At 39.3% G+C, this 13,711-nt stretch overlaps 1 protein-coding gene across 3 annotated transcripts in view; it reads right to left on the bottom strand.

The window, feature by feature from the left end:
- The window catches only part of LOC145945031 (uncharacterized), a 147,658-nt gene that overhangs the window by 90,902 nt on the left and 43,045 nt on the right, over nucleotides 1-13,711 (bottom strand). For 2 of the 3 annotated variants that reach the window (XM_083053814.1, XM_083053815.1), the window contains exons 4-5: nucleotides 9,874-10,084; nucleotides 9,724-9,770 (exon numbers count right to left, since the gene is read on the bottom strand). In XM_083053814.1, the coding sequence (XP_082909940.1) occupies nucleotides 9,724-9,770; nucleotides 9,874-10,084 (258 nt within the window). The remainder of the gene's footprint in view (nucleotides 1-9,723; nucleotides 9,771-9,873; nucleotides 10,085-13,711) is intronic. The other variant, XM_083053816.1, reaches the window with a different exon arrangement.

Genomic DNA, 13,711 nt, shown 5'->3' with positions numbered 1-13,711 from the left:
TTACGCCCGGTCACCTCGAGTCGAGTCCAATAATGCGCCGCGCGCGATCGAATGAAGCTCGAGAATGCCGCGGTGCGTAATTTTAATGCCTATTGTGTGTCGGGACACATTTTTACGATAGCGCGAGATATTGTGTTATTTCGAATTAATAAATTCGCTCTATTATAATATTCGTATAATGTTGGATTTATTTAGAGTGTAGCTTTTATATATTGCAATAGCTGCAGCGATGATATAAAGTTAAAACTAATAGATAAGTACGATGTCTTCGGATTGAAACGATAATCGATCTCTATATATCGGCGTTGTGATGATCCACTTGTAAAGTCGAGCGTCTATTACTTAAGTGTTACGAGATTAGTCGTCGCGATTTATACGAAATACGCGTCTCGACGTGCTATGTATGTACAATCTAATGCGAATAAATAAAGGGAGGAAAAACGGAGTAGAGAGATGGTGCGTTTAGCGAGAGCGGCTAAGTGGAATTTATTGCAATCTCGACAGTCGCATTACCGAGCATTATACACGAACGCATGCGTGTACATACCTATGCTTAACAGGTATACGCGTTATGCACGCACGCACGCGAATACATAGGTATATTCCGGAGGTGGAGTAAGAAAAGAAGGATTTATGAGATATACCTTCGGAGACAGATTCTACAACTACACTGTGGGACAGGGCAGCTTAAGAGACCAAAAAAAAACATGAAAACAAAATTACATATATCATATAAAAATTAATTTAAAATTTAAAGCAGAATACTTAAGATTAATTAAAAACAAAAATGTATAGGAAGTTTCCTAGATTTTTTTCACGTTTGGACAGCATATTTTACGCACTCGACATTTCTAATGTAAGAAGGAGAGAGATTCGCGCATCGTAATTCTCATGGGTCGATTCATAAAATCGAAATTAATCGCAGCAAAACGCCCATTCGGGCGAATAAAACTTCACCTCCTCAATTCTATCTGAATATTTGTGTGCACTTCTCTCTTCTCTCTTTCTCTCTCGACCATCCATTTTCTTACGAGTCAAACGACTCGCTTTCGTTCACGCGACATTCGTGACGCACAAAACGCCAAAAGAATACATTACGCGCTCTCGTTGTCTGGCGTAGCTTTCTTCGGGGGATTTTTTTTTTTTCTTCGGGGCTCTGAAAGCAAGAGAGAATTCAATCGCGTAGATGAAAAAGAAACGAAACGAACGACGAGACGAGATCTCACGATGACGGCGGCGGCGACAGTTATCACGAGGACCGTTGAAATTTTGAGAAAGGTGCGGATTCGTATTGCGAAGGGGTTACGCGAATTTCACACGGATCCGGAAAGAGGTGAAAGGGGTTGAAAGCAGCCACTCGAATCTCACCTGCCACGAGCAAGATGACCGTTAACCTACCGTAAGCTTCTCGCACGTTAAGATTCCGTAGGGGTCTGCGAAACAATTTCGGTTTCGCGCTGGGGATGAAGCCAAACCCTTTTCCCTCCTTGGGAAAAATTTGTCATGATCAAAGGTGATTCGAAACGATCGGCTTGAATCGAATCCGTTTCGTCGATAGGACGCGAAAAGCATTTCCTCTAGTCTCCAATACAAGGTAATACAAAAATTTACGTTTATAATCACATGTAGAAAAAATTATCAAAGGATTGCTCTCAAATCCTACAATCGTCCATGACACACAAATAATGAAAAGATTTTGTCAGATTTGTCTCACTTAATAAATTCGAAGAATGCCCGTATTTAGAGAAAGAGAGCGATCATTTTTATACCCTATTTTCTCTACCTCCTGCTTTGTTCGAAAGATTTACTCGAAACCGGGCGCTTTCGAAGAAAAGTAAGTCCCGCGCATTTAACGGCCGAGTCGAGAGAGGATAAACGCGCGATTCGCAACACACGATATATTCCACGCTCTTTTGCATAATACGGATCTTATAAGGGCACAAAACGCCGTTCAGGCCGCGCCGCGCGGCCTGAAATATCACGCATGGCCTGAGCTCAATGGGCCTCACATAGTTTACGAGCGCCGTGGCGCGCGGTCTCCTTTTCCAAGGGACACCCGATAGAGGAACCTTTGTCGGGCCCACCTCTGCGCGTCCACAACTATCCACAGCTCTCTCTCTCGACTTTCGCACCGTGTGTGGAGAGCTTTAATAGCGCGACAGACACTCTTCATATAGGAAGAAGAAAGGATTTCTCAAGACCTTACATATACGTGTGTTCGTTTAGGAGAATTAAGAAACATGTAGGTTGATTATCTCGATTGCGGAATTGTCTCTTATGCAAACTGATGCAGCCGTCGTAGGATCGCGATCTCGGGATCTCGGTTAGGATAATACTTGTCAGCGGCGAGCCGCGGCCTCGAGAAGTCCTCGGAACGAAAAAAAAAAGAAATAAGTTATCTCGAGAACTCCGGTCGCAATAATGGATCGCTGCGCCCCGCGTCATTGATAAGGCACACAATCGGAGATTCCATTAGAAAGTATCGGGTCAGAGAATACGAGGGGGCTACACAGAGGGGACGGCGACGGGGAAGGGGTATTGGCGAATTCGGACACGGGCTATCCATTACGAATCCGCCGGTAGAAAATTCTGTCCTATCAATCTCTCTGCTCGTTTCCTTCTCTCCTGCCGTTCGCGCGTCTCCTTCCCCCCTGCCCTCTTTATAGAGAGCGTATACGCTATCTCTACCCATCTATCTATCCATCGGCCGGGATGTCCGAGAGCACGAATCAAGCGTTAATGCATGCCAAGTGTGCCGAAGAGAAATTAATAGTCATCCACGTTCGCCGCCTTTCTCACGCGTTTTCCACACAGCGACGTCCGGCCGGCCCCCTCCTCCCCCTCACCGGTTGGAAAAATAAATTCCAGGATGAGCTGGCGGGACCGGGATATCAATCGGGATTGCTGTCCAGTTTGTGGCGAGAGTGTGTTTATCCGTTTCGCGAGGCACAATTTCGAGCCTCAAAGTAATTAATTATAACATGCAATAAAAATTGAAGGCCATAATCGGTCAATTTAATTTTAATAAATATAGCAGTGATTTATTTCACGGTTTATTCCTTAGAAAAAAATGTCTTGATATTAAAAAAAATTGTATTTTAATATATTTTTAAATATTTTTAAAAAATATCGATAATGTTATAAATATTAAAAATAAATAAAAAATCATATGAAGATTTTTGATATTATATTAATTGCAAATTCGTTCCGGGTATGTGATATTGATCACGCTAAAAATTAACAGTCATCTTCTGAGTGTATTTTTATGGAATTTTATTCAAGTTTCCCATGAAATCGTACATCATCATCTTGTTTAAGTGACCACTCTATGGAATTAGAGGTTAAAAAATGGAAAATATCTTTATTTCGCGAATGAATAAATTCTTAAAAGCGTATATAGAAATAAAAGTATCATCCCGTGTAATAAATCAGCTGATCGATATCACATAAATTCTTAAAAATCTTTAACACAAAACATATCTTTTTGTTTCAACTCTTTTAAAGTCTCATTTACAGACTTATCAAATATCATTCATAAAAAAAATCTTTCATATCATCAAAGATTTTCATTCTTCGCGACTCGTTAGCCGCAACCTCGTGCGAAGCGTCAGGTTTTTATTTCACGAAAGACTAGAATGAAAAGAGCTCCGTGACAAGAGATGGCAGGGAAAGGAATGATACGTGATATCGAATGCAAGAACGAGAGAAAGCTGCATGGAAATAGAGAGAGAAAGAGAGAGGAACTGAAAAGGATCTCGTGTGTTGGCGAATAGATGACTTTTCTACAGAGGGGCAGGAGAGAGAGCGCATAATTACGCGATATGTATGATACGCGCATTACTGACATTACTACGTTAATGACGACATATACATTATATTCTATGCGTGTTATTATACATATATCTCCGCGTGTGTAACGACGATACTGATGAATATTACAAATAACATTTGGATTTTGCGTATCCCACCCTTCTCATCCCCCATCTCCTATTCTCGTTCTCGTTCTCTTCTCTCAGCTGGAAAACGCCTAACCGCCTGCGCCTGTACGCACGCATTATACACCGGGGAGAGTTTCTTCCTAACCGCGTATCCCGATGTGCATCCATCCATCCAGTCATCCATTTGTCCGCGTTCATGGAGAGGACGCCGCCGCGGAAATTCCGAGTCTCTCCCGATTTCTATCGCGATGACGAAGGCGTGCACGAACGCATCGCCATGACGCGCACATAGCTTTATGTCCCGCAAGCTCGAATATCTTTCCTGTTTCTCGCAAAAGTTTCAACCCCCTTCCCTCTTTCTCATCCCCTTTCGTCGGTATATTTCGCCTCTTGCAGCTTTTCAGGCATCGTATATCGCTGCATATCCCTTCCCTGGTTTCTCTTTGACGTACAGAGGTACAGACGCCGTTTCTCCTTTCTGGATTTTTGGAGGAGTAATCGCGCATTGTCCCGCGAAAATGTCGGAATTAAATGAGATCGGCGGATAAATATTCGCCGCGAAAAAATCGCCTCTCTCTTTAAGCGCTCCGATTTCTGCGACATTTATTTCAACAGAAGACAAAAATAATAAATAGCCTGAAGCTACGTAAACATTTAAAGATATCTTCTCAAAGTTCCTTCATGATACCTTGATTTCGCTAAATACCGTTTAATGATTCTGGACAGTGTTGGCATCGTTCGTCGCTTGTTAAACGCGTCCTATATATGCGTGAGTCTCCCTTTTTTCTCCAATCGTGACACTATTGGAGTATTACTCGCCGCGGATGATTTCGTAACGCCGTAACATCACGGCGAGCATACACGCCGCGAGGATCATCTTCAGCGTCGATGACGCGAGTCGTAAGGGCCACACAGGGTCCTAAACGCGTCGGTTCCACGCGTTTTTCGAACTGTTGCCACGCTAACGAACGACCATAAATAATGCCGTTCCACACATATGCGCACGGCGTTGCTGGGTACCCACCAGGAGAGAGAGATGCCGGTTGATTTATTGCCGCGAGCATTCGCCGGCGTGTATGCCGAACCTGATTGGTGCTCGCAGGTGTTGCGCGTTCGCGGGGAACATGCCGGCCACGGCGCTGTCAAGTCAACGTGTTCCCCTGTCATCCGGAATCATCGATCGCGCGTCCCCCCTTCCTCCTCCCGCGGCATTTTTCACGCGCCAAGAAATAATCGTTGTCTGACTGATTTGATTGGGTACTCCTTAAAGACGCCGAGAGATTCCTGGCCATTTCTACTCTGTATTTAAAAATTTCGCAATTTTCAGAGCCACGTGGCTCTTCACCTTTCTCGAGAGCGAAGAGAAAAGCGAATGTTGGAGTTTTTAATTTTTTCCAGTGGCAAAGATTCTTTCTCTCGCGTGAAGCATAAGAATTGTCGTGAATTTCTACATTCGTGCTTAAACGAAATAAACGAATTTGACTTGCCGAATAAACGGAAAAGGCGCGCGATACAATGTTTGCTCCACGACCGCGACACGTTCTCGAGGCGATACATCTCATTGCATCTCGTTGCATCTCGCGCCGTGTCGGCCAGCCAGCCGGACGGTGTTTGACGGGCCCCGACGGCTGTCAGATACGTCGCGATAGTGTCTAACCGGGCACTCGATCGGATCTCTCGGCGCAAGGGAACGATAGCCGCTAATGTACGTCGCGGACGAACAAGGGGTGCCACCCAGGGCGCGCGATAGCAGGAAGAGAGAGAGAGAGAGAGAGAGAGAGAGAGACTTCGCGCGGGGGACTCCGTTTTCTCGTGAAATGACACACACGCTCGTCTCAAGCAAGCGGCCGGCTCGTTCATCGCTTAAAGCACGACGAGAATATCCGTCGTGGCTGTCGGGTCCATCGGGACACGCGTAATATAAACGATCCCGCGAATCAAGACGCATAATGACGGTGATTATCGCTGTGTGTAGAGGCAAGAAACGGCCTGTCGCTCGCAAGATACGCGGAATCTCTCAAGTTCTAACAGTAATCAATCGACTACTTTTAATCGATTTAAAAACACGGTTTTTTATACGCAGTAAGATGTCATGCATTCATAAACGGTTGCATAATGATTAAATTGCGATCAGTAAGTTAAGAGCAAGGGAATCGTGCAGATATTTGACAGTTGCAGAGATATAGTTAAATTTTTCAAAGGCAAAGTTTCAAGTGTCTAACATTACAGAAAAGAAAAATGAGTTTTGCGTTATATTTTCAATTAAAAATATTCATTACAATTTTAATTCCCAGACGCTTACATCGCGTTCAAAGTAACAAAACAGTAATGCAACACCTGAAGCCGTCAATCACACGAGGTTCCCGCCTCGAAATGCGAAAAGTCGTTTCTAGTATTCTCCCCTCGAACCCCTCCTTCACCTGGATCAGAATCCGAGCGGAAGAATCTACTTTGCCGAAGGCCGCGATTGAAATAACATTCAATAAACATATCGATACACCGGGTATCGTTTCGTACAGCTTAACTTTCACGAGTGAGCGAAATAAAGAAAATGCGGGCTCGAAAGGGAGAGAAAAAGAGAGAGATGGATTCGCCAATAGGAATTCCATACAATGCTAATTAAGGAAAGGGTTTATTCCCAGCCAAAGGGCACGAAAGGGAATTTGTAACACACGTGGGTCACAATAAGAGCGTTTATGGGACACAATATCCTGCACGTCCCGCAGGAAGGCTCTCCTCATCCCTTTTCCTTCAACTCCCGCCCTCCGTCCCTCATCTCGCCACGGAGTTATCCTGTTTCTCCAGGACAATAAGATTTCGCTTTTTTATCGGCGGTGGAGAAGCGTAACGGATCCTGACGAGAGACGGCTCTCTCGCGACCGATTTCCGCGACGATTATCAGAAAATATTATTTTTGCATAATCGATCAGGGATCGGGACACCTGGCGAATAAATTCGGAGACAATAGATTCGGAGTTGTCATTGGCAATGCGGCGGATCTTGAGGTGTCGAATTACGATTCGCGAAAATGTCTGGGAAGATCGGAACGAAGATTCTCCGCTCGCATCAGCGTGAGAAAAGAGAGATCGATTTTATCAGCGAATGTCGCGATTATATTTAAAGTCGTATCTGCATAAAATGAAAGAGCAATCGAAACTGCTAAATTTTGGTTCGAGTTGCAACGATAATAATAAGGGTATAGCGTCAAAGGGGAAGGGGAAAGGAAAGAGAGAAAGGGAAGACAAAAGGGAAGACAAAAGGGAAGACAAAAGGGAAGACAAAAAATTTTGCCTGTCTTGACCAGAGCTTGACCTTTCTTCCAAAACTTTCTTCCAGGTGATAGTCAGTCTGAGTAAAGCCGCCAACGAAGAAACTTCATTTCTCAAAAAAGAGCTGTACTTTGTGTATTATATAGTCTTTATCTTATACTAGTAGCGCGTGATCTACTGTGCACAGTTCTTTATTAAGAGTTTATAAGAGTTATCACATAAAATTATTCTTCCCCATTTTTAATTCATAATCAATAATAATAATCGACGTTTTTTTATAGTGTAGTGAATAGTTATATATATATAGTGAAAAGAATCGTTCTTTATTAAGAGTTTATAAGAGTTATCATATAAAATTATTCTTCCCCATTTTTAATTCATAATCAATAATAATAATCAACTTTTTTTTATAGTGTAGTGAATAGTTATATATATAGTGAAAAGAGAATCGTAGAAAATCACAATTTCTTAAATCCTGATTAAAACTAAAAAAAAATTGTTTCTAAATTGTTTTCTTTTAACACATTTTTTTTATTTGCTGCGTATTTCTCCAATACGTTCAATACTTTTCGCAGAAGATTCACAAAGAGTGCAAACATCGACGGACCAGCCTCTCTAAATTTCTGAGAAAACGCCACTTGCGGTTTAACACGCTATTTGAGTGATTGTGCGCGAACGAATGAGCGAAAGGGACGATCATCTGTCGAAGGCATCGGCTTTCGTCGCCAAGAGGACGAAGAAGGGAAAAGCCGCGAGAAATAAGGGTGTCGAAAGTCGCGGAGCGGAAGGTCGCCCCCTCTTCGTCTCGTACGCGAATACGAGTATACAAGTGTCAGGAACACGTGTCACCGGGATGCTCGAGCACTACTTTAAAAACGTCAACGAAATTGCTCCTCGATACACTCGCTTTACAAGCTCGCGTAGATAGCGGCATCTACTAATCGTTACGATAGTCTGTGAGTCAAATGTTAACCCCCTTTTTCATCCTTAAAATTTACAAATCAATTAAACGTATCGACATAATAAGAAGAGCGTGACGACAATTTCAAGATCTTTCATTTTCTGTTACAAACTTAATTCTGTCTTGCCTTGACTTTAATACTCGTTACTGAAAAAAATAATTCCCTTGTTTTTTGTAATTCGCGTCGACAAATTTTCTCGCTTATTATCTCGTAAATTCTCGTCCGGTTCGTCTCCTCGTATAGAAAAAAAATTATCGTTCGTCGACAAACACACGGAGCTGATTCTTCTAACGTTTTCTCCGCGGTTTTCTTCATCCCCTCGATCGAGACGCGGAAGACAAAGAGCGACGGGATCGCCGAATTTAAGTATCGGCGCAAACAACATTTTAATTTAAATCCCTGGCGAGCCGTCATTGTGAAAATCGGGGCGCGCGGATACGTAAATAGATCATCTCGACCACCGCGCCGGATAATTATCCGTTTTTCCGGGCGAGATCTGTTTGTCGGGCACTTCTGCAACCCCCCGGCTTCCATCGCATTTTCCCCAATCTCTCCTCTCTCTATTCCACTTTATCGGAGCGGTGATCACTTTTATTCCGAGTTGGTTCAGCGGGATTCCACGATAGCATTGATTAAGATATCCAACGACATCGACGACGACGTCGTCGTCGTCGTCGTCGCCGGTTCTTCTTTGATATCTTGATTTATTTTCCCTTCGCGACGCCCCGCGTCGATTGTTCGGCGTCCTCTCTTCGCGACTTCGACGCGAATTTGCATTCGAGATTGACGCGAAGCCAAGAAGAAGAGGGAGAAAAAGAAGAAGACGATGACGACCCGCCGCCCTCGAAAACGATGCTGACGTAAATCGGCTAAACTCGACGTTTAATTTACTCTCGACGGGAGTATATCGACGACGATTATTGCGCGGATTGAGGATTCATCTTAAAAGAGGGGGAGGAAAGGGGGATAAGCAACGGAGAGGAATTCGTAGCGAATACAATACGCGAATTTCTCGCCACCGAATAGGACCGATTTCGTTCGCAATCATGGTACTTTCGACGTAATCAAAGAAACACCAAGACATCATTGCTTGGGGAATGTTCGAAAAAAATGCTCCGGTAAATACCATTCAAGTTTCGTGTAATCGTGTTTACCAGATTTACCTCGATAACTTCATGAAAGATTGCTTGAATAAATTGCTTCTCATCTTAATGTAATATATGTTAAAAATAGCAAACACTCTGTTGTAATAAAATTCTTAACATCTTTCATTTTCTTTCTTTCTTAAACGAAATCCATAAATAATAAACAAGATTCTTAGTCAAATATTTGTGCAAAATATATTGCTATAAATTAATTTTATATATAATATAACATAATTTAATATATAAGACAATTTAAAAATATTATTGACTGAAATAGTCGACACTAATTTTTTGCATAATTTAAAACAATTAAACAATTTAAAACATGTTACTATTTTAATATTTTCAACATATATACACCCCCATTACCGCTATATAAATGCTATAAAATAAATAATTTCTCACTCACCGATACGTACACGGATAGCACAGAGTTGTAATGCACAGCACATTGATCTGAAAACAAAATATTCAAATTATGTATATAGATATGTGTGTGTCGAATGTCGAATATCTCAGAAACAATGCAGTTTAGAAAAAATGTTTTCATTTTGCATACCTCATAGTTGCCCCGCTGTCGCCCGATGCCTCCCCGGGCCTCCTCCTCCTCTCTTGGTCGACCGTCATTGCTCCTTCGAAGCATTCACGACACTCGCGAAAATACGAATAATTACGATCGCCCGATACTTTATACGGCACTCCCGACACGCGAAACTTTACACGGCACTCCCGACACGACGCGTGAATCGCACTGTGTATCGCAATGCTACCTGTAACAAATAAAATACATACAAATATTAGAATAATCCTATTATTTCGCATTATAACATACACAATATAAATATGTAAACCAGAATTAACGATAAATATATCCACGGATCGCAACACATTCGCGCGCGCGACAACAGATTAAGTTGGGTTATGTTGGCAAGAGATTTTGCATCGAATTTTTCGCGAAATATGCGTTTCGAACAATTACGCCTACAAATTAAAGTTGAAATTATGATATGCGATTGATAAATATTACAATACAAAGGTTAGAAATCGTTTCTAACGATTATGCTTACTAATTAATCACAGCGGGACGCAGCTCGAACTGCCTGATACTCGCGGTGTTTCGGTAATGGCCGAGGCTACAAACATCGGCAACTTCACTCTAATAGCGCGCGCGCGATACTATATACATGACTTAATATTAATAATTAATTAAAACTCGAAGGAGATTCGTTCAAAAAAATATAGCTTTAGAAAGAAAAAATATTAATCGAGAATAAGGTATTATAACATATTATTTACAACATATGACTATTTTATAACTTTTACCATATTATTTTAAAATTTAATTAGCAAATTATAACATATACACAATATAAATATAAATAGGTAAGCTAGAATATTTAATTAGCAAATTTTATTAATATTTTTTGACAGAAATCAGCTGATTAAAGCGTTAATTTGCTAATTAATTTTTAAAATAATAATATGTTATAAAAATTAAAATAATGTTTTAAATAATATGTTATATTACTTTAAACTCGATTAACATTTTTGACAGTTATCAGCTGATTTCTGTTAAAAAATATTATTCGAAAATAAGATATTATAACATTGTAAAGGATTACGTTTGAGTTTAGCGCTTATACTATCGTTTAATTACTTATCTTACTTTAGATCGAGAAGAAGGCGAGAGCGCAGAGAGCGTCCGTTCGTTTTTTTTGTTAGTTAGAATACGCAGCTTAGTGACAAGCGCACGCATTTCATTTCATTAAAAAGCAAATAAAATAAGCACTTTAAAGCGACAAGGAAGCGTCAGTCATTCCTACATCCACCAACAAACATATTATTTACAACGCACATTACTATTTTAATTTTTTAACATTAATTTAAAATTTAATTCGTAAATTAAAGCTTTAATCAACTAATTTCTGTGAAAAAATATTAATCGAATTTAAACAAACTTTATATTATTTTTTTTATAAGATATCATTTTTTTAACATAAAACCGAAGGATGGCGCGTGCTTGTGTTGTTCTAGTATTGTTAAATTTTTAATATTGTTGATCTTATAAATTTTAAATATTGTTGATGTTATTGCAAATATTCTGCGCAAATTTTTAATTTTTGCTTTATTTATTATGACAGTCATTACAGCACTTGGGCAGTGAGTCGCAAATTGGCAGTTCATCGTGCACGCGTGTGCGCGTGTAAAATGGCATTCGCTGCGAAATCAAAAACCGATCGGACGGATTCGCGGGCATTGCGAATCGTAAATCGATTAGCAAAAGAATCGAACACGTGAAAGCAAATTGGAGGGCTTGTTTACTCGGTTCACCAAACCGGATATTCAGCAGGGCGTAACAACGTAATGGCGTGTAACGAAAACACAGCAGCATGCGTATATCGCCGGCGGACATATAATACAACACGTTTTCGGACGCGGTACAACGATTGCACAAAGTGCACCGCGCGCTAAAAAAACCGCGGCGAACAATGCAAATATATTTCAAAGTAAATAATTCGAATCTGCACTGCAGAATGAAACGTTATTTAATTCCGCGCCACTGTAATCGCCCTCGATTTTTTATTGCCAATTAAAAAAAAAAGAAAAAGAAAGAGAAGTAATTCTATGAAAATTATATTTATTATTTTTGTTAACAAATTATCGTTATCCCTCTCTCTCTTTCTCGCTCTCTCTTTAAAAGTAAAATTTTGATATTAAAATCTGCAGTCAAATCTCTTATTTGTCGCATAACTTCTTTATCTAACATAACTTCAAATAGAAATTGCATATTAAGTTTTCCTTTCCAACTTTAAAGAAAAACAAGATCACTTCTCTTGAGAAATTTCTCAAAATTTTCCCAGACACAGCATAAATTTAGATTAATACGAAAAAAAATTGTTCCAAATAGATATATCGTACTACTATATCAATTAGAAATTTTATTTTTATTACAAATCCAAAGTTCTTCTCTAGAATGCTTAATTGTAATGTTAAATGGAAATCGGAAACAAATTTTGAGAAAATATTAAAGAAAATAAATGGAATTTTCTTAGATGTTTCACTTAAAATCGCGTGTTTCTAAAACATTATACTTCTAATTTAAATTTTAAAAAATTTTAGAACCATAATTTTTATAACTAAATGTGATTCTTAAATTCGGCCAATAGAGCCAAGCACGAAAATCAAATCTAATTTCTCGGAACTGTATCTCTTGGTTTGAGATTACTAAGTTCGATCAATTAATAAATCCTCGAACTTACAACGGGAGAATAGGCGAGAAAAATATTGGTCCGAAAAGCTCTATTGGAAGGCCGAATTTAAGAATCACATTTAGTTATTAAATACCGAGAGCCGATAAAAATATTTCTTAATTTACATAATTTTTATGTTAAACTCAAAGTTTTACAATAATAACATTTGTTTTATTGAAAAAATACTTTTAATAGTAGTAGAATAAAAAAGTTTCTTTTAAGCCTCAATATATCTTGCGCATATTATATTATATGTCACTTATAAAAGTATGTTGTTAATTAATAAAAGATTTAAATAGAAAAAAAATGTAAATATAATGGAGCAACAATTGCCTACTAAATATTACCTACCTAATCTAACTTTAGAGACTAAAAGATTAGTTTCTTACAATTCCATAGCAGTATTTCTCTTTTCTATTTTCTGCCCTACAATATTTCATTTTCTAAAAAGCGAGGTTTTCTCATTGGATCATTCTCATTGGATCATTCTCATTGGACCATCCTCATTGGATCTCATTGGACTATTAGGGTATTCGATTGTTGACTTTACCCAATTCTACCCACGACTCTTGAATCGAGTTGGGTCCATGATAATTTAGTTTCAAATCGTATTTCGGAAATTCCAATCCGACCTGACTCGACTCAGTGTTGGATAAAGACAAGAAATCGAATACATTAATGTTTCGACAATGCCATGGAAATCGATCTTGCACATCCTTTTCTCATAAAATACTTTCATAGAGAATACTCTTTAATGAATAATTCGTCACAGTGTGGACTCAAGATTTACGACTTTGTGACAAATGTTCGTCTATAACGACAGGAAAAATATCAATCAAAACGAAAAATAGAGAATAGTTCATCCTTGTAGAAAAATACACAAGATATTAGTGTTGTATATCGAAAAGGTATAGCGTGAATATTATCTTGACATTTTTTGTATACTTCTAAAGAAAAATAATTTCTTTTTTTTTCTTTTCTTTCAATTTCTAAGGTTAACTATACTCCAGTCGTCGGTTAACTTTAACCTACGTTCAGATACGTTCTTAAAAAGAGACAAAGATATATTTTAACCGGAGGTTAAAGTTAACCGATGTTGGTAAAACTGGGCCTTAGTCATAAAGATTCTTAACTTATGGCTCTTAT

Source organism: Prenolepis imparis, unplaced genomic scaffold (assembly GCF_030444845.1).
Source record: "Prenolepis imparis isolate NDT839.2.m4 unplaced genomic scaffold, iyPreImpa1.0 SCAF_14, whole genome shotgun sequence".
In the NCBI taxonomy this organism is placed as follows: domain Eukaryota; kingdom Metazoa; phylum Arthropoda; class Insecta; order Hymenoptera; family Formicidae; genus Prenolepis; species Prenolepis imparis.
Note: the sequence above shows the minus strand (reverse complement) of the source record. Positions and strands in the feature narration are given on the sequence as shown.